The 21,330-nt window shown below is 43.0% G+C and overlaps 1 protein-coding gene across 7 annotated transcripts in view; it reads left to right on the top strand.

Moving 5' to 3' along the window:
* Positions 1 to 21,031, top strand: part of PDZD2 (PDZ domain containing 2) — a 204,380-nt gene extending 183,349 nt beyond the window's left edge. For all 7 annotated transcript variants that reach the window (XM_027709482.1, XM_027709481.1, XM_027709477.1 and 4 more), the window contains 7 exons: positions 207 to 351; positions 2,439 to 6,009; positions 6,661 to 6,778; positions 10,774 to 10,875; positions 13,189 to 13,459; positions 15,343 to 15,477; positions 16,931 to 21,031. In XM_027709482.1, the coding sequence (XP_027565283.1) occupies positions 207 to 351; positions 2,439 to 6,009; positions 6,661 to 6,778; positions 10,774 to 10,875; positions 13,189 to 13,459; positions 15,343 to 15,477; positions 16,931 to 17,097 (4,509 nt within the window). In that variant the 3' untranslated portion in view covers positions 17,098 to 21,031. The remainder of the gene's footprint in view (positions 1 to 206; positions 352 to 2,438; positions 6,010 to 6,660; positions 6,779 to 10,773; positions 10,876 to 13,188; positions 13,460 to 15,342; positions 15,478 to 16,930) is intronic.
* The last annotated feature ends 299 nt before the right edge of the window (positions 21,032 to 21,330 follow it).

Genomic DNA, 21,330 nt, shown 5'->3' with positions numbered 1-21,330 from the left:
TTAGATTGATCTTTAATTCTCCATCTGGCACAGTCTGCTCTTTATTTATGTGTTGGCAATCTGACAGCAGTGGTACCTGTGCTCTGCAGTGATGTGAAATAGGGGATGTTACTCACAAGCTATTAATTGCTTCCCTGAAATCTTTGCCCCTGTGGCAGGGCTTCTGGTGTGTATTTATAATTTCCTTGAATCTCTCATTACGTCAGGGATCAATGGGCAAGATGGCTGTAGGAGATGAGATTACCACCATCAACAGTATCCCCGTCAGTAAGATGACGTACGAGGAAATCTGCTTGCTTATGCAGTGTCTTCCCACATCCGTAACCCTGGAGATTCAGAAAGCAGCATCAGGTGAGAAAGTAGTTTCGCTTTTGAACCATTTATTCTGGGTACCAGTGACGAACATGCCCTGAGATCATCTGGGTATGACCTTCTGCTGCCACAGCTTCCCACATGGATTCAGTGAAAAAGACAGGGGACATTGTGTCTGCACTGGTGAGCCAAGCAAAGCATTTCATCACCAAACCAGGCTTCAGGGGGCCTCCCTAGCACAATGATAAGGGGAGCAAGCCTACTCCTGTGCAAAGCATTCAAAGCTCTCACAGAGAGTATGTCCTTCCTGCCAGCATGTGCAGAAGTCTGTGTCATTTCATGCAGACTGGGAGCTAAAAGAGCAGTGATCCTTGTCCTGACAACCTGTTTTATTGCTGTGCCTGTTCGTTAAATATATTGACCCTTTGTAATCAAATCTGTCCCTCTCTCTTAAATCTGAAGTTTAAGTAACTTCATTTTTATGAAGTAACATTCATTTTTATGAATGAATAATAAGATACTAAAAGCCTCTTTATTTCTTCCTTCCTTTCCCTTTCATATGGCAGAATTCTCTAAAGTGCAGGAAGATGAAACAGAAAACCCAAGAAAACTAAGTTCTTATAAAAATGTTTATTTGCATGTTTTTTTATAAAAAGGATTCTAGTGTGAATTGAAATATTTGATACCTCCTTACTTTCTGCTCAGGGCTGATTTATGCTGCTACAGCAATATATGAATCCCCACAGACTGTACAAATTATGTGGTGTGGAAATGAGTGTTTGAAAAAGAAAAGCATACTTTTCAAATTCAGGAAGAATATAATATTTTGCTTTGTTCTAGCTTATGATCTTCTTTGTGTACCTATTAATACCTGGGAACCTAAAGTGCTTCCAGATGCATGACTTCCAGTCGTTTTTTTAAGGAATTCCAAGCTTGGCGGAGTCTTGTTCTTGTTTTTTTAGATTGCTGTGGCTTTTGCAAACCGCTAGCCTTGGAATAAGGACACATTGGCACTCCTTTATCAGGCATCTCTTCTGTTTTACCCTTCCCCTTGCCATACCCTACTGGCAGAAAAGAGAGTCTCTTCAGTGTGTGATCCAGCATGCTGAAGCAGGGCAGTACTTTAAATCCTAACACAGCTGCTTCAAATTGCTCTACTGAGGTGTCTTTCACTTTGTTGACTGCAGAAAGAATCAGCACTTCTTAATGTGGATACCTAAGTACAGTGATGTGGGTAATCCTGCAGGTTTGTGCAAGAAGCACAGAGATGTGCAGGTACATTTGAATGAACAGGATACTGACACTGTGAATAACCCCTCCTTCTCCATGCACTTTCTGGGCCTTGTGTCATAGTAACTGACCTCTGGAAGGCAGCTTGAATGGGAATGCATGTCTCAGAAGCAATGGGGAGAGGTGGAATCCGGTGCTTAGCTTGGAGTGCTGAAAATTGAAGATAGGAGAAATGGGTGAGCAGGAATGTGTCAAAGTGCAGCAGTGATAGGGAGCTTGGTGCATTGCCCCAGAATGGGTTATACGTGTACTGGAAGCAAGGAAAGGTCTGTGCCAGAAATGCTGTAAAAGCCACATGCTTGGTGTGTGTATGACATCACCCATGCGTGTCACATTAAACACCTGCAGGAGTGCCGAGAGGGTCAGGGTCAAGTTCTTTATGCACAGATCATCGCTGTGTTATCTGTTCACCTTTGCTATGTCAGGGCTTTTTGTACTCTCTGGAGTCTCTGTTGGAGACTTCTTTGATCAAACAAGTGATGAGAAGCAGTGCTGCTCAGCGTGACTTACTGCACACTGACACTTTGGTAGTTGGCTGTTTGACTGTTGCAATTTCAAAGATGAGAATTAAACAGATCATGACTACTCACCTTGGATAAGTGGATTGCTCCCTTCTGTGTGCTTCTCAAATAGACAGGGTTATGATTAATTTGAGTTGTTGTAAACATCATTAGAGAAGAGGAGGATTGCAGAGCAAAAGGAAAACATGTAGCCTGATTACGTGGGTGTCTGTTTCTGTAATAAAACCTGGTGTTTCCTGTATCACTTCTTATATCTGACAGGATTTTGCTTCTTCTTTTTCTTTTTTATTCTTTTTTATTTTTATCATGATACAGCTGTCAGCAGATTTACAAACCTCATCCTGTCTCCAGGGGTAGACAGTCAAAATCAGGGCAATGTCAACAGCGTCCTCGCAACTGAGGAGGAGCTGAGTGCTGGGAAGCGAGAAAGAGCAGGTTTGCAAAACACTGGCGGCGGCTGCGCAGCGGAGAGAGCAACACTGCCGCCTGATGCCGCGAGCAAAGACGTGCACAGAGGTACCACGAAAGGCAGCCGCGAGGAGGACTGCGCTGCCATCCCTGTCACCGACATCGACGACTTGCTCAGCCAGATGGGCGCCCCCGAGAGCAGGGCCTCGCGCACCCCGTCGCGCGCAGAAAGCCCCCTCCGAGATGAGTACACCACGATGTGCTGCTGCGGCACCGACGAAGGCTGCCCCGGGTCCGAGCCACGAGCAGCCAAGGAGGAGCCACTGGAAAAAACTGTGAATTGCGGAACGAACGCACAAGGAGTGTTGGGGCTGTCTGTGTTGGACTCCATTAACACAGGCAAACTTTTTACTGTGAATAAAAACTCTTTAAATAACTATTCTAGGAATTTTAGCAGTTTAAATGAGGACGAGTTGCCTGCAGCAAACTCTCTGGAAGGTAAGAGGAGCGACCCATTTCCAAAGTCTATGTATGGAGCTGCGGAGGATTCTCACTCGGACGCAGAGTCTGTCACAGAAACCTTTGATGGTGCTGGTGAGGTGTTGCTTGGGCAGTGTGCTGCTGCAAGTGTCCCTGCAGCCTGCACTGTAGTGGAGTCAGATGAGGAGCAAATTGAGATTTGCTGCACAAATGATGAGCCGCAAAAGCCCGTGCAGGAGCAGCATCTCACACCTGGAACAAGCTCGTCCTCACTGTCCCCGCCGCACCCTTACGGCAGCAAAGTTTTGCAAACTGAGGGCTGTGCAATGTGTGGGTCACTGGAGACAAGCATCAACAAACTAGGTTTGGAAGATCATAGTGGTCCCACTCCATGCCCCTCAGAGTGTTCAGATGTGTCATCTGCATCCTTGTGTCCTCCTTCCTCAGTTTTCCTGACAGAAAAAGACATCCTAAAGAATTCAGCCAATATCCCTGAAGTTTACTCTTTCTGTAACAATGGTGCCTTACGTACAGAAGAACAGATGGATTTGGGGAAGAGTAAGGGACATATGAAATGCTGTGAATCCACTGAAGAGGAAGGGTCTCTGCACTGCAAAAAGATAAGCTTTTGCTCTGCTAGAAATCTCAATGTCTTGGAGAACAGCTTGCTTGAGAAAGAAGAATATGATGAGCAGAGATCCAAATCTGAAAGCGAAGAATTGGTTGATGACTGTAATCATGCTGTTAGTTATTGCCTGGTGAAGAAAGAAACCAGCAGTTTGTCCAACTTGTCTAAAACAGACAGCAATCATATGAATGCATCGTCAACAAGAGGAATATCACTCAGGTCACCCTTTCCCACTAGATCTAAAGATCCAAAGGCTAATGCAACTCATGACTTGCCAGGGAAAATTGAGAAAATTAACTCTGTGACTTCAGGAAGGACTTCAAATGGGAAAGTCCAAAACTCAGGCACAAATCACTGCAAAGGAGCTGCAGTACCGCACAGCCCCTCCTCACAGAAAAAATCTTGCCAGGAGTCTAAGGGAATGGCACAAAAAAGTATAATGGACACCCTTTTAAATAATCAGAAGGCCAAAGCAGGACCAAAGCTAAAAGGGTTCACCATCAAAAGTAAAACAAAGACAAATTCAGATTCTTCTGGTATTAATCCTACCAAAGTGAATGGGGCTGATCAGAAAAGGGCTTCTGTTTCTCCACAGCTGTCTCCCAAACTCCTGGGAAAGAAAACACCATTGTCCCGTAATTCACCTACAAATCCAGATCCTGGCAGGAGCATTTCTGCAGCCTCAAGGACTCTGAAGTCAGAGCTAGAAAATAAACCATCTCTGGTCATGTCTGAAGATTCACTTTTTCCTCTCCTGAATGGCACTGGCAGCCCAACAGCAAGTGGTGAAATTAAATGTGGCTGTGGGGAGCTAACATGGGGAAAGCCAAAAGAAAAGCAGGTTTCTGCTGTGGGATGTCAGGGTAAGAATGCTAAGGCAGATGATTACAGAGCCAGGGACAGTCAGTCCAAAGTCACTTCACCTCCTCAGGGGATACCAAAAGTTGAATATGTGAAAGGGAGGACTGATAACCCTGAAACAGGCCTGAACCCAATCAAGATCATTTATAGTGCAGATGACCTTAGGCAATTAGATCTGCAAAATGTAGTACCATCTGCTGGAGGCTGTTCTTCTTCATTGAGGTCCCCCTCAGTTCAGCAGGAACAGCTGGAAGGGCAGGAGATCCAGCGCACTTTCATTGAGGTGAAGCTTTCCTCCTCATCATCTCCTTCTTCCTCCTCCTCTGCCTCTTCCTCACCAGCATCGTTTTTGCAGCTGCCATTGCTAGAGAAAACGGAAGAGGTGAACGCAGAAGTACCTCAGCTCACAGAGGAGATGGGGACCATGCAGTATTTCTCAAAAGCAGATGCTGCTGGAGACAGACATCTCTGTGGCTTGTCAAAACCTGTGACGAGGACCTACTCAATGCCAGCCCAGTTATCGGGTCACTTGAAGGAGGACTGCCATGTTACAGAGGGTCATCCTGTGCAAGGCCCCCAGGGCCACACTGCGGGGGAGAAACACCCCCAGGGGATGTTAAAGGTAGTTCACTTGAATCTGCCGAACAGCCAGAGTGGAAAGGAGCAGGCGTACACCTCCAAAAGTGCCCAGAAGGTCCATGATATGTCCCCCTCAGTGAGTGACATCAGCTACCCCACTGCTGATAAGCTGAGGAGCTTCAGGAGAAATTACTACTACTATGAGCTGAACTGGCCGCATGACCCTTTTTCATCCTTCTCTGTCAAACAGAGGATCAAATCCTTTGAAAACCTGGCAAATTTTGACCGACCCTTCGTGAAGGCTATTGATATATGCTCGTCTGCAAGGTTGCCCCTCGCCAGGAGGTCTTGTGGTGGGTTGGCCGCACCATCCAGCACCGCTGAGACTCCGTGGGCACTGCGGCGCAGCTTGAGTTCCTATGGCGGCAGCCCCAGCCCAGCCAGCGCCACAGCCAAGTCTCCCCCCAGTGCAGAGCCCGTGCGTGTGGCTGAGGGTGGCAAAGGGCACAGAAAGCCCCAGAGGAGCGAAGAGGGTGGCGCTGGGCCAGACGTGGCCGCTTTCCCCACCTCAACCTCGCAGGTGCGCCGCAGCCGGGGCTTGGGGCGGCCGCTGCTGTCCCGCTCCAGGCTGCGGGAGCTGAGAGCCCTCAGTATGCCCGACCTGGACAAGCTGTGTGGAGAGGGCTTTTCGGGCCCGCCACAGCCTGCCTGCTTCAAGACAGAGCTGGAAATCACGCCCCGTAGAGCCTTTGGCTCACCTGGCCAGAACGGGGCAGCTCCACCAGCCCGCTGCAGCCCTGCAGAGGCGGCCGGGTTGGGAATGGGTGCCTGCAGCCCCCGGGACAGTGGGTCAGGAACGCCAGGTTCTGCCTCGGATGATGACGTGCCCCATGGCAGCTCTCTGGATGGGGAAAACAGCTGGTCCATCAGGTTGGTGTCAGCTTTCCTACCACTGTTTCATTTTCATCCCCACAAGCCCTTCCCAAGGCAGAGCTTCCACTTTGCCCCAGGTCTGGCCCAAAGCACATTTCAGCTGTGGCCCCAGCCCTCTGTCCCCTCACAATTCAGGGTGTCATTCATGCTCTTGATGCCTTGGAGCTGCCATGCTGCTGTCTGTTGGCAGCTGTGCTCCAGTACAGGATGAAACATTTTATCCTGGCTTAGATATGCTCCTTCTTCTTATCCTCTCTAGCTGGTGTTGGTCAGTTTTTGGCCCCATTACAGAACAGCAGCAGTGGTGGAGGGGAGGCTGCGCGGCACTGGCTGCCAGCACAGCCTGGGGTGACAAACAGGGTCGTTGTCCTGCCAGAAGTGGTCTTCAGATGTAGCTCTCTTTTTTTAATGTCTGTTGCTGAAACCATTGGAGAAGGATGAGGGGAACAGAACAGGGACTGATTTTCAGAGTTTTTCTTAAATAGTCTTCTCTACCCCTTCCCATTCTCCCAGTTATCCTATTTCTTACCAGTTTTCAAGATTTCTGCTTTATCATTTATCCTCATGCAACCTACACTGTATACCTGAAATGTATCTCTATACAGTCGAGAAATATAAAGCTCTTTTATCTTTTTATGTTAATTTTAGCTTGGATCAGCTACTTGTCTCAAGCCTGGACCAGCAAAAACTGCAATCTGTTTTGTCAGCAGTAGTACCAAAATGTGATGTTGCTGCTGTGCTGCAAGAAGTCAAAGCACAAGTAAAGGTAAAAATGAGAAGATAAAACTAGGTTATTGGCAGATATTTAAGGGTTTTCTTCATGGCAGATAAAATCTTTTCCAAACAGTTTCCAAGCTCCTGCAGTAGTCCTGTGGTAACTTACTGCAGCTGATGTTAGCTTTACTAATGCTGGTTTTTTGAATGCCTGCTATAAACCTATAATAACTTTGAATGGCTTTTTTTATATGAAAGTTCAAAAGCAGTTTTGAGTCACAATAAATAGACCTATTTTAAGTGGAGAAGTATGCCTCCATCTGGATTTGTCAGTAATTGCACATCAGAATTTAACTTTCCACCAGCCATCTGGGTTAAACTCAGTTCCCCCACTGTGCAAGGGAAGCTCTGCTCCTCTCTGTGCCTGGAAGCACCAGCCTTTTGTAAGACGCTGCAATCACAGAAATTGAATTTATTTTGTTTAATGCTGAATTGGTGACTCGCAACACCAGAAAGTGGCTGCTAGTGGGTTTTTTAAGAGACAGCTGTGACCTTCTTGTTCTCTTTTGTGGAAACTGGCTGTTGCATCAAGATGACCCACTTCATTATCTAGGTTTTTAAAGGAGGCCTCCAAAGTGAAATGACTGCCAGAACATTGCTTCCCTGTTTTCAGTGTTTCTGTTTGTGGGATACAAGCACATCCTTTGTAAATTAGAACAGAAGTTGATAGAATAATGACAGCACTGGAAGGGAAGCTGCCATCTGGTCTGCATAACTGCTGGGTGAGCTGCATCTAGAGCGTTCTTGAGCCTTATTCTCAAAGATTGCTATTTCAAACGTAGAACAGGCTTGGGGGAAAAGGACCTCCCCAGCATATCAAGCTTTATCTCCTTCCAGAAGACAGCATACCTAAAGCATGCAAGTCTCCAAAGCTTGGTGAGCCAAGAGGGTTTTCTAGGTTTACTGATAAAATTAGGATTGGGTTGTACAACTGGCTGAAGGTAATTAAGTGTTCTTTAAAGTATTTTGCATGGAGTCTTGGAGAGATTATTTATTTATGCCACTTTTCAAAGCCTGAGAACTCAAATATTTATAAAGCTGAATGCTTTTTGGAATGCACTCCTTGTCTGCATAGTTTTTTATCCATATTTAAGCCTAGTATGGCACATAGGCTGGAAAATTTTATGCTATTCAAATCGTGGATTTTGAGTGTACAATAGAACAGTTCTTCATAGTTATGCAGTTGCTGAAAAATGAGATAGACTGCCTGATCTGGACTGAGAGCCTCCTCGGGAACAGTGCTGAATTTATTGTTAACATTTAATAAGTGCTACTTATAGAAAAAAAAAGGCATTTTATTTAGGTCTCTATGACTGGTATCTTTAGCTAACATTCTAAACAGAGGTGATCCCTGGAGGCCTGGTTTGGCCATTGTGTGTCCAAGTAAAGAAGTGAGCATCCATAGCCAGGTCTCTGTGCCCAATTGTATGTGTGCTGGCAAGGGGCAGCTTTGAGTGCTGGGGACGGAGGGAATGAATAACTTCGGCAATGGGAACCCAGCATCCAGACTGTCTTGTTGACTGGTCCAGGACATATGGTGTATGGATAACATGGATAACTCCTTTAACATCTGAATCTCTGACTTTCTTTTTTTTTTCCTTCCCCAAGTGTAAGCAAATTAAATTGAGGTATCAAGGGTTGGAAAGAACCTGACCTCTAGAATAAAAAGGGTTGCTAAAGTACTTAAGAGTCAAAGATACGTGTATGTTTCCATTGCCCTCACTGCACTTGGAAAGGGGCTAGCCTTAACTGATTTTAGTATTTCAAGCCTGACATAAAGGTGTTCTCATTTTAGGTGAGAAGGGTCTTAGCATATACAAAACACTGTGGACAAAGATGTTCAGCCCTGACTGCTCTTCTCTTCCCGAGTGCTGATGGATCAGTGATGTGGAGCAGGGTGGCATCAGTTTCTGACATTAGCTCTGTGTATTACAGGGATGCCTCTACTGGAGGAAATCTTCTACCGACACTATTTGGCAAAAAACATGTAGTTAGAGCAAGAATTTGACTTCCTAGTACTCTGTGGTTCCCTGTGCCTTTTGAAACAAAATTAAAAGGCAAATGCTGAGTTAATGTGTTGAGTTCAGTGGTCTGAATATGGCATTTAATGCTAAATAGATGAAGAGGTTGGTTTCTAATGATTTGCCATTAATTTTAGTGTTGGCAGTTTCTGGAAATTACTAATGTTGGATGGGATCCTGGGGAAAAGCTGAGAAACCTGCTCTCTGCTCCCTGTGTCTGATGCTCTGTGCACAGGTGGTTACTATCCTTTTGCTCCCAAACTCCTTCTTATAGTTCCCCCCACACCACAAAATGTGGTCTCTGTGACACAGTGCCAGACTTGCTGGATGGGACTGCTTTTCTCTCATGCCAAATTCAGGTGCTGTTGACTCTATAAAAGGCAGAGAGACCCTGACAAATTAGAGGGCTGGGCAGTCATCAACTGTATGAATTTTAACAAAGGCAGGTGCCGGATTCTACACCTGGGATGGGGCAACACTGGATGTACAGACAGGCTGGGGAATGAGATGCTGGAAAGCAGTGCCACAGAAAGGGACCTGGGGGTCCTGGTCGATGGTGATGTCATCGATTCAATGCTGAATATGAGTCAGCAGTGCCCTGGCAGCCAGGAGGGCCAACCGTATCCTGGGGGCATCAGGCCCAGCATCGCCAGCTGGTTGAGGGAGAGGATTGTCCTGCTCTGCTCTGCACTGGGGCAGCCTCACCTGTGGCAGTTTTGGTAACCACAGTATAGAAGGGATATAAAGCTGTTAGAGAGCATCCAAAGGAGGGCAACAAAGATGGTGAAGGGCCTTGAGGGGAAGCCGTGTGAGGAGCAGCTGAGGTCCCTTGATCTGTTCAGCCTGGAGGAGACTGAGGGAAGACCTCATTGCAGTTACAACTTCCTCCTGAGAGGAAGAGGAGGGGCAGGCACTGATCTCTTCTCTGTGGTGGCCAGTGACAGAACCCAAGGGCATGGCCTGAAGTTGTGTTAGGTGAGGTTTAGGTTGGGTATTAGAAAAAAGATTCTTCAGCCAAAGGGTGGTTGGGCACTGGAACAGGCTCCCCAGGGCAGTGGTCACAGCACTAAGCCTGACAGAGTTCAAGAAGTACTTGGACAACACTCTCAGGCACATGGTGGAATTCTTGGGCTGGTCCTGAGCAGGGCCAGGAGTTGGACTTTGAGGATCCTTGTGGGCCCCTTCCAACTCAGGGTATTCAGTGATTCTACAGTTCTGTATTTTGGCAGCAGGCCATCACTTTGAAGAAATCAGCTTTACACCTGTGTTCTGGTCCAGAGCCAAGTTCAGCCCTGGTGTAATCCTGCACCAATCCTTTTTGTGCTGGATGCTCCCATTTTTACAACAGCACATCTTAGTCCTGTCTAGATCACTAAACGCTCCTCATTTTTATTTCCCAAGTGAAACAGTTTTTTCTTCTGTCCCATCTGACCCTCTCAGGCTTTTAGTATGTAGCCATTGCCCCTTGCAAGATTGTCCAGCTCTGCTGAGAAGAGGTTGATGCAACTGCCCTGCATTACGTCTATGTAACTGCCTTTCCAGAGGAAGGAGAATTGGGATAACAAAAGTATTAGTAATTCCCTGAAGAGAAAGGAACAGAAAGGTGTATGGGAAGTATTGTCTTTTGACTGCAAAATATTGAGCAGTGCAAAATTGATTACAGCCTGTGAAAATTAGGCCATCCAAGGTTTAATGCCATTTTACTACCCTAATTTTGACTTTGCCTTCTAGCCTTACACTGACTGAAGGGACCTTTGCTATCATCTGAGTTCTCCTAGATGGCTGATACTCATCTGTAGCATGAAGAGAAATACATTTAATATCTCTGTTTCAATACCTTGAGTTGTTATTTTTACCTGTCATAATCTGTGGATACTGGTAATTTGTCATTTGTGTGGGAACTTGGTCTTGATCTTGGTTTTGTGTTTCTTCTTTCCTTTCCCATGCACCTCCATTTTACTGCTAGAGCAAAGAAGACACGTACTTTGTAGTCTTGCACAAAGAAGAAGGAGCTGGTCTGGGATTTAGTGTTGCTGGAGGAATAGATTTGGAACAGAAATCAGTCACGGTAAGTGATGGCTGCAAGTCATCTTTTTACAAAGCTCACTTTAAAGCAGGCTGGTGATTAGATCAAATGCTCATTTGTCAAGACTCACCGCAAGTCATTCACAGTCATAAAACAGTGTCTCTCAGAGGCGGCAGCATACCATCTGCCACTGAAATTAGTGTCTGGGAAGTGTAATTTTTACTATTGGGGATGGGTACCAATTATGTTTACAATCTTTAAAAGTCTATTACTGAATGGGATGAGCTCAATCTAAACCTTATGCATGTAAATAAAATTCTGCATTTCATGCAGTAGCAGAGCACGCAGTCTTTTAGGGGAGACTTTCATTCCCAGCCTTTGAAAGTAAACACTGTGCAGCAGAGTTTTTGAATGATTTTTTAAAATCCTGAGACTGATTTTTTGAGACCTCAGCAATTCACATCACAAATTTGTTTTGTGTTATTAAGACCTGTGGGTGGGCCAAAAATGAGGGTTGTTGTTTGTTAGGGGTTTTTTAAAGTCTTATACAACATTCTGAACCAGAGATACTGTGCGTCCCATTAAGTGATGTTGGTGTGTAAAAAGTGGCATAGATACTGCTCAAAAACAGATCAGTGCGACAGAAAAATCCAAGAAACTGGTGTCTTCCCATGTGACAGTTTCTTTACTCAAGATATGCATTTAAATTCTGCCCTGAAAGAGAGAGATCCATTAAGTGCTGAGATTAGAAGCAGGATATCTCCTCAGTTTTGGGGCCTGCAGCAGCCCTTGTAGGAATCTTCTGGTTTTTGCTTTTAGACAAGACCAGTGTATTTTATGTTAAGCTGTCATTAAGTTAGAACATGGTCACAGTCTAGAGAATGGAATCTACTTCTCTCATACAGTTGTTCTATGTCTCTGGCCCAAACAGTTGCAGTGGCAGCTGTGAGCAACAGGAGGGCTCAACACTGTAGCGCCCCACAGAGTTCCTCACCTGGAGACGGGGACTCCACCTAAAAAATAAGATCTTGAAGTCTCTCAGGTGGAGTAACTGATGAAGTCTTTTTCCTGAAATCTATTAGTTGTGAGACCAAGGAAGCATCAGCTCCTACTCTTCACAGATCCTCTTTGTTCAGCGTGTGTAAAGCATGCTCCTCAGAAGGGGAACATTTTAATGATCTACTAGGATTCTGGATCCCAGCTGGATTTAGGGTTGCCACTGGGTGCTGAGCTTCTTAGATGGACTTTTGTGCCCACACTTGGGTGAGCTTCAAGGTACTGAGGAGAACGTGATGGAAAGCAGCAGATGTTTTGTACGTAACTCCTGTATTCCACTTTCTGTTTGCATTTGCATGTCTACATCTATTATTGAAGCTATTATGCCAGCTTTGAATGCCTGCTTAGATTGGCTGAAAATTTATCTTCTTGGATCTGTAGGGTTGTGGCAGGTGCCCCTCTCAGCATGGCCCTGCGATGAGAGAGAACAGGAGCCAAAAGGCTTCTGATGCCTCACTGTTGGTCCGGGTAGTAGGATAAATTCCTAGAGGAAAATGCAGGATTGTGACCACAGATTTGTGCCTCAAACCTTTGCCTGGAAGACGTAGAACTGTCTCCATGGGAAACCATATTCTGACTGCTAAAATTACATTGCCTAGTAGGCAAGTCCTTAAATACCGAATCTTGAGTCTTGTAGTCAGTTCCTTTCTGTAAATGACACACATATAAACTTGCTAGAGTTTTACTCAAAGTTTAATCCACTCTGAATAGAGTATTTTTTCCTCTAGAAGAATGCATTTCATGCCACTAAATCATCCCTCTGCATCTGTTTGCATGGTATTTGATCAGCCAAATTGAGGTGAACAATTGTACAGCTGCAGTAAGTCAGAGCCTTTCTGTGCACAGATGTTTGGAAGTGTGTGTTTGAAAACACCACAGGATGCTTGTCCTAGTCAGTGGGAATTGGGGGGATTAGGTGTCACACACCACAGTGTTCTTAGTGGTTGTTGTAGAATGGATGCGGATTTAACCTGTGTGTCACTTGAAATATGTTAATTGAAGGCCTTTGAGGAGTTTAGTGAAAGCGTAAGTAATTTGTGATATTACATATTCCCTTGCTGGGTTTGGTTATTTTTGGCTTAGAAATGACGATGCAATAATAGCATCTTTTCCTCTGAATTGCCCCATCCCTAATTACAGTTCTGTCCTTGACATTAAAGGATGTTCACTGGAGCAAATGTTGTGCACTTGATATCCACTGACTGCAAACTTTGGTTGGGTGTCTTTGTTCACCTTGGCCTGTAGAATGCTACGTGGGGTCATGAGGTTAAAACGTACTTGTTAAAATCTTTCTTGTAGGTTCACAGAGTATTTTCAAAGGGAGTAGCATCTCAAGAAGGGACTATTCATCAAGGAGATCTTGTTCTGTCAATCAATGGCAAATCTCTTGCAAGCTCAGTCCATGGGGACGTCCTGAATACTCTTCATCACGCAAGACTGTACAAATATGCAGTCATTGTCATCCAGAAGGAAAAAGACAAAGCAAACAATTCCTCCAGACTTGAGACATCAGCTACTGGCAGAAAATGTGTAGGGTCTGGAAAGGATGTTTCCATGGAAATAGGAACAGGTATGATCTTTGTCCAAGAACAGTTGGAAGGATTCCCTTGCAGAACAGACTGAAGGGAAAAATGTCCCTGTGTTTTAGATTAAAAGCATCTGTGCGTTATGTGATCGAAGGGAGCAAATGAAATTACCTTTAAATTTTATTTGTTCTCTTTGGAGCCTAAATTCAGTTTGGGTTTTGGGTTTTTTTTAATTAACATAACTAGGCACAAACTTAGAAGACCTAATTTAGGACCTAATCCAATTTCTACTGAAGTAAATGATTCCACATATTCTTCCAGTCTAGGATAAATGCAAGAAAGCACACAACCAAAAATAATTTAAAAAATAAAAAGGCTCAAAGAAAACCTCATGCTCTGCAGTTTATTATGCATAGGGGCTGAACTTGTTTTTGTAATAGCAGATTTCATACTGTTTCTGCTAAAAACATAGGAAAAATTATTTTGATATCACAGTAAATGGAAGTTAGCCATATTGAAGTCAGACATCCCATAGGAAACTAGGGATAAATGGTTTAAGCAGAAATGTATCAGTGGAATAGTAGATTCATGTTCAGGAACAAGACAGCATTTTGGTGTGAAAGCAGTACCTAGGGTGTTACAAACAGATCTCTGAATTTTTTTTTGTAGATTTAAGACCCAAAGCCCTTCAGTACCTGTCTGTATTCTGCTCCTTCAGAGCAGGGGATGACCTGCTTCAGTCCTGCACTGCTGCAGCGTCCCTGGGAGGTGGCTTCCCCTGCTTTCAAGGGCAGCTCAGCTCAGACCACTCCAAAAGCAGGACATGGAGCTGCCAATCCCCCAGTTTTAGTCTGTTGGCTGTAATCATTACTGTTTGGAGAGTTCTTTTTTTCTGTAGCAGTTTCTATTGTTTTATACTTACACAGAGTTTTATGATTACAACTTTGTAACACAGCTTAAAAAAAATAGAAAGCACTTTTAAATGCGTGGATCAGCCTTTCTGGAATTGCTCCCATGGATATAATATATGTAATTACTTCAGAATCACTTTCTACCCTAAACTCCCTGCGTTCTGCACCCTGACAAATGCAGAATATCTGCTGGCTCCAGGCACTAGGGGGCAACGTTATCTCATAAATAACATAGTGTTGGGTTGTTCAGAACATATTTCCATCCTTTAAGGCAAAGCACATCTCCAGATGTTTTAGATAACATGTAAAGTTGTCTGAGATAACGGTAGCAGTAATTTGTGATAATGCAGACTGCATAATTTTTACATTCACACAGAGCAAAGAGGGTCCTGTTTTCCAAAACTGCAGATTTATTTCGTCCTAGGCAGTGTCATATTTTATGTCAGCTGCAGCAATATTGCGTTTCAAAAATATCTGCTATGTAGGAGGCAGGGTGAAACTACAGTAAATGATGGTTATATCCATAGATATGAGACCAGAAACAGTTCCTCACCGTAGTAAGTGATTACAGATTTTTCCATAAGAGGATGGAACATGTTTGCTTAATGTAACATTTCATTCATTACTGTTATTTAAAAAGATATGGCTCATTAAAAAAGCAGTTGGGAACAAATGAAAGAAAAAGATGCTCTCCACTCACTACTTCTGTAATTTTTCAGTTATTTTGTTGACCTTTAGAGTAGTTGCTAAATTTGCTAGCTGTAATTTTTGCCAATATAAGTTGCCTTGGCAGGTTTTTGCTGAACACGTAAAATGAAAATGTCACTGTGCACTTTGTACTGTCTCCCATTCACGGCTACAATAATATACATTCACTCCGAGAAACAAGGTGACATGTCCTGGTCTGAGTAGGAACTGAATGCTTAATTGCCTGGTCACTGCAGCATGCTAAAACTGACACAACTTGCAGTTTACTGTTGTCTGCATAACAAAATGCTGTGTGCGTTCTATCACAGATCCAAACCTGGATATGAATGATGTAATCTGCGTTGAATTATTGAAAACCTCTGCTGGCTTGGGATTCAGTCTTGATGGTGGAAAAGCTTCCATTGCTGGAGACAGGCCCTTGCTTGTAAAAAGGATATTTAAAGGTACTACAAGCATGCAGTGGATGTTATCCCAGTTTTCCTTTCGTGCATTGTACAGGCATTTTAATTATTGCATTCAATGGTTTTTGAAGCAATGGTGTTTCTTGTGGCCCTCATTTCTTGCCACTTTTTTTTAGAAAAAATCCCACTTCAGGGAATGGCTAGGGATTGCATCTGCTAGTAAATGTTTGTGGAGCAATCTGCTTTACTAAATATGATACATTTCATTCCTGGGCTTGTCCACTATTTTAGACATTAGATTACAGCAGCAATAATCTATATAATGGCCAATAATCTATCTAATGGCCTGAGACATTCATGCCTCATCTGATTCTCTTTTGTAAGAAACACACAGTGCAGATAATCAGTGTGGTTCTGAAGCACCACCCTGCATTATAGAATCATAGAATCAGCTGGGTTGGAAAGGACCTCGGAGATCATCAAGTCCAACCCTTATGCCCAATTATTAATTTTACCATGTCTGTCTTTTTTTTTTTTTAATATATTACTACTAGCTTTTGCTAAGAATATGTGGTGTTTGTATTCAGAAACTGCTAATCTTGCATGCTTTGTTAGCACGTAGTTAAACTTATATGAACCATACACAGAAAGGAAACCAATCCCAGAATTGTGCTGTGACTTTCATAAGTCATATTTAGTGAAAAATAAAGCACTTTCTGAAGGAAGCTGAAACTCTTAATTAAACTGTATGTGGACAGCATTTTTACAGGATTACTCTTCAGTGATTTGTTCTCCCATCAGTGAAAAAAATCAAGCAGGTGTTTCCTGAATTGCTTATCTGTTTTTGTGTGTGTGTGTTTGTTTTCCCCTCTTTAGAAAGTGATTCTTAGGGTAAAGGGCATGTTTAGTTTTTGAGCTCATTCATTTACATCCTTACATACAGTCCTTTTCCCCTCCCTATGATGGCTGATGTTAGTTTAATTATCATTACAGAAAACATACTTTCATCGGCAGTGAAGGGCGTGTCTCTGTCTAGGAGCTTTCTGTGTCTGGTGTGTTTTTCCTAAGTTTGCTACTTGTGTTTGGTTTGTTCATCCCAGGTTTTACAATCTGTTGCATGATCTGCTTATTACCCTGTCAAAATTCCACTTGAGAAAATACATCCATGACACATAACAACCTTCATGATTATTTTATCAACCAGGTTTTCTTAAAGCTATGGAGATGACATCCAGCATATTTCATGTACTTAGGTTGTTTCCTTCAAAACCAGACAACTTTTCTAGAACAAGGATTTATCATGGTTAAAATAACCTTTTCTGTGAGGTGCAGCATGGGGTAGGTTGCTAGAGCTGAGCTGAATGTAAGTGATTTGTAGTGAAATTGTTGTGGTTGGAAAAGCAGTTCATTTGTTGTTCAACACAGTGGAAAGCACATTTTTGGTGGGTTCACTTTTTTTTTTCCTAATGCTGACTTTTTCCCCCTTTGCTTCTAGGTGGTGCTGCGGAGCAATCTGGAAACATAGAAACTGGAGATGAAATTCTTGCTGTTAGTGGAAAGTCATTACTTGGCCTCATGCATTACGATGCCTGGAACATTATTAAATCTGTGCCTGAGGGCCCTGTTCAGTTACTAATCAGAAAACACAGAACTGCAGTATGATGGAAGCACTACATCTAATCACACTTGCTAAGACAAACCATTTAAAACTGTCTAAAAGCTGTCTTTGTTTCTAAAGTCACACAGAAGTGTCTTAATGCTCTACAGAGAGGTGCTAAGAGCCTTGGAGAACCACTGAGCAAGCATGTGATGAGCTTCATAAAATCTCACCTAATTATTGGGGATGAAGGAAGCCAAATTGTTAGAGACAATTTTGTATTATGTGGCAGTTTTATTGGAACTTCAAGACCTCTCCTGGGCTTGATTTAAAGTATTTTGATTGAAATAAATAACACTGTGCCTGTCCCTGATATTTTTAGTATCTGCAGAGTGTTGGTAGTAGAACTTGTTGGTTGCCATCCTATTGACAAGGGTGGGTTTTAGACTGTACTATATCACTTAGTTGTAATAAGACTTCAGGACACTTAGGGTCTGGTCTTTTTTTGTTGTTGTAATAAGAGAATGTCTGGAACAATCTCACTTTATTCTTCTAAGTGCAGTTTTGCTAAAAATGCATGAAAAAAAAGAGTATAATTTTGCACAACTTTTATGCCTAAAACACGAGCATTTTATTGCAAAGCTGAAAATTCCTCTTAAAATTGATGAACTAACACAGCATCCACCACAACTAAATCTGCTTTTAGATGCAACTTGTATCTGAAAGGAGTTGGCATTAATGCAGCAGAAATCTGTAAGAAAATCATGTCCAAATAATAGGTGATTGTCCACCAAGGTGTTAGTTGTGATTAAAATGGGGGCGATAAAAATTGGGGTCTGAATTTTCAAATTTAGGCTTCTAATGTTAGGCACCTTTAAAATATATATATTTTTAAAAGGGGGATAATTTCAAGTGCTGAGCACTTACAGATCCCACAGACTTCAGCGATCGCTAAATACGTCTGAAAGTTGGGCTGCTTTTATTTGTCTGCAAGAGGTCTAAGGCTGCCCAACTTGAAAGACTCAAGCTGAAAAGTGGTGATCTAAAAATGGGGATTATAACAGATTAAATCTGAGCTGGCCGTATTTGTGGTGGCTTTTAACTGGTCTTCTTTGTTTTCTCCTGTCCAGTATTTATTTTTGCTTGTGTGAGACTGGGTGAGGATGTGTGTGGATGACACAAGTGCGCCCGACTGCGTCAGGACTGGGCTGATACTGAGGGTTCTGGGTGGTGAAACCAAACACTGTTTGTGTAGATGGGAGAAACCGTGGTGTTGGATACAGCAAAAGAGAAAGGGTTGCAGTGCCCTGGGCGCTTAGTTTGGATTTTCTCACCTCTACTCACAGTGGAGGTATCAGTAGCAGGCCATGCTGCTGAGTGTTACTTATAGTCTGCTGTGTTGGGAGGAGAATGTATGGGTGCAAGAGATTAGACTCTGTTATTTCTCTTCCTACATCTGGGATAGCTAAACAACATAAAATACATACAGGAGGAAATGGGCCAGTGTCCTTATCAGCTGAGAACAAGTTGTTTGTTCCACAGTGCTCAGGTTGTTCATCACATTGGACTGGAGACTCCTTGCAGCCAACATACCCAGGGTGAAGAGCTCTCAGCCTGGAACCAGTCCAAGTCTGAAGTGCTGCCTACTTTTATAGTGAGCCAACACACTGGGTAGCTGTTATGAAAAGGTCTGGGCTTGTCATTTGGCCATACCCCAAGATCATACTATAGTTCAGTTTATTTATATTTATTCAGCAGTGCTTGGAGCAATTCCTTCCAGGTTAGTGGAGCACTCGCTTGGATTCATTTCTGTGACAGCTTCATTAGACTGCAACTTGTGATGCACAGAGGAAAATTCAGTTCTGTGAGGCAACCTGAGACCAGATGAACAGAAAAGCTGTGCAATGTTTGCCTAAAAATGAATAGATTTAACTCTTTTTCAGTGACATTAGCATGTGAATCCAGGGAGAGATGCAGCTTTTGGTTACAGGAAAGGCAATACTGTACGTAGTCCTACAGCTCCATTGCCTGCAGGACTTCTGTTGAAATTAATTCAGGTTCAGTGCTGTGAGATAACTGTTGAGTTGGGTCCCTTGTGAACCCAAAGCTCAGCCGCTCTGTCAGGACTGATCCTGGCCTCCAGTCACCTCCATGGTGGGAGGGGCCTCAGGAGGACGCAGGCGTGGCACTGGAGGACCACACTGATGTTCTAGGCCTGTGATGGCATAGAAGATGTTACCCCTGCAATATTCTGTATTTGCTGAAAAACAGGGAGAAGACATTTGGCAATGACAATTGAATGGTGAGGCCTTGTTCAGGAATGACCAAAATCCGACTGTAATAGCGTGTATAATAGATACATAAAATGCATGTGGAATTTAATGCAGCGTAGTGAATGCATACCTGTATACGTATAATACGTGCAAGTGCAGTACTGACTTTTTGCTACTTTAATGTGGTAAATCACAATTGTGTTTTAGGAAATGGCTTTTTTTTCAGTCTGCAGTCTAAAATTTTGGAGGTTCCATCGCAGGGAGGCATATGTTTCCCTCGCTCCTAAACCAGTGTGAGCTCAAAGGTAAAGTCTTCATTTTGTAAATTGAAGTTAATTTGAGGTGTCTTAAGATGATACGTGGTGGATATTTTCAGATGCTTATTTGCAGGTACTGTTCATTGTGAGTGATTTAGAAGACTTTCATTTTTCAGTAATCAGATACTGTTCAGTATTTTATTTTACATGCACGTAGATAAGTGTTGGCTGAGTAACAGCAAACAGAAATGGGGATTTTTTGTGTGTGATTCGGTAGTGGCTATAATTTAAAAGATAGGTTTAATGTTTTAAATCTGACAGTAGTTACTATGGGTAGAATGATAACACTTCTCTACTAACATTAGAGCAAGAAAAAGAATAGTATTTAACCTTGATTGTTTCTGTTCCTGAAAATACCTTTTTTTTTTTTCTGATTAAAGAACAAGAAGCATCTTTACAGAGGCTACCAGTGTTCATATGATTACAGTAGCATTTCCTGACATCTCATAGGGGGTGACATTCCCTAAAAAGGCCCCAGGATTTATGCACTATGGGTGTCTGCTTTATTCCAAACAAGATGGGTAGACCAAGCAGATGTAGTAAACCTTTGGTTACGCACCTGGCAAAGTAAATGTTATTTTTCTGAGAGCCTGGTTGCAGTAAAATGACAAAGGACGTTGCATTAGTTCATCAGTATTCAGTGGGTTCACAACCATTTTCAGCCTTGCTGTTTGCATATCAGTCCCCGTGGTGATTCTTTGCCCTACCAGAGTGTTGGCCAAACTCCAGGAGAGCAGTGACTTCCCAGAGACTTGCAGCTGCATCTTGGACGACCAAAAAAATCGAGATGAAATTATGCACCACTTTTTCACCAGGGAGCTGAAGGCATTCCAGACAAGGCAAATTTGCTCCTAGATAGAGAAGGTCTGGTAGAGTGCTGTGCTGCATCCAGGCCTGGGGCCAGCTGAGGGTGCACATCCTGGTTATGAGAGCGGTGCGATACGGGCATTGCATATTCTGCAGCCTTTTGTACCTTGAAGCTCTTTCCAGCTTCTGTAGGGACTGCATCTGCATTAAAAACTCTGACATTAGGCCTAAACTGGGGGGAGGGGGGAACATTTGATCATTTTCTCACTAAAGAAATATTATGAGGACAGATAAGTATTAAGAAACTGTTAAGTGGATTGATATTTCCTAATGACCCTCACTTAAAATTAACCCTGGTTAATGTTCTGCAGTGGTTCTTGTCAAATTCTGAAGGAAGTGTTCCCAGATGGGAATGTTTACCTGTTTCTATGTTTAGGTTATGTAAATGTACAAGTGAAAATATTGATGAAGAGTAGACTAGCTCATGAGAGAAATGGGGATCCCACTGTAGGTAGATTTCGTGTGTTAGTCTGATACACTTATTGTATGATATTGTATATTTACACTTTTATTTATATAAATAAAACTTCTTTTAATGAAAACTGTTTAATATGCCTTGTATATTATAAAAAAGTCAGTGCAATAACATGAAATAGATTGTACATTTTTCGATTTGCTGTCTCTTTTATGTAAATCTGTATCGCCATAAACTGTTTTGCTTGGGTTTTTTAGTGATTTTGAAAATAAATGGTATCCTTAGTACTCCGCTAGATATTTAATTCTGTTATGCCAAAGTTTGTCTGGTCCGGAGTTGGAACTGGCATTCCAGGGACAAAGATGTCAGGGAGAGCATAGTCAAAGACTTAAGTGTTAACACTGCCCAGATGTGCATCTAAGCTAG

The sequence above is a fragment of the Neopelma chrysocephalum genome, unplaced genomic scaffold, assembly GCF_003984885.1.
Source record: "Neopelma chrysocephalum unplaced genomic scaffold, ASM398488v2 Primary Assembly neopelma1_96780, whole genome shotgun sequence".
In the NCBI taxonomy this organism is placed as follows: Eukaryota; Metazoa; Chordata; class Aves; order Passeriformes; family Pipridae; genus Neopelma; species Neopelma chrysocephalum.
The sequence above is the reverse complement of the archived record's forward strand: the minus strand, read 5'-3'. Positions and strand labels throughout refer to the sequence as shown.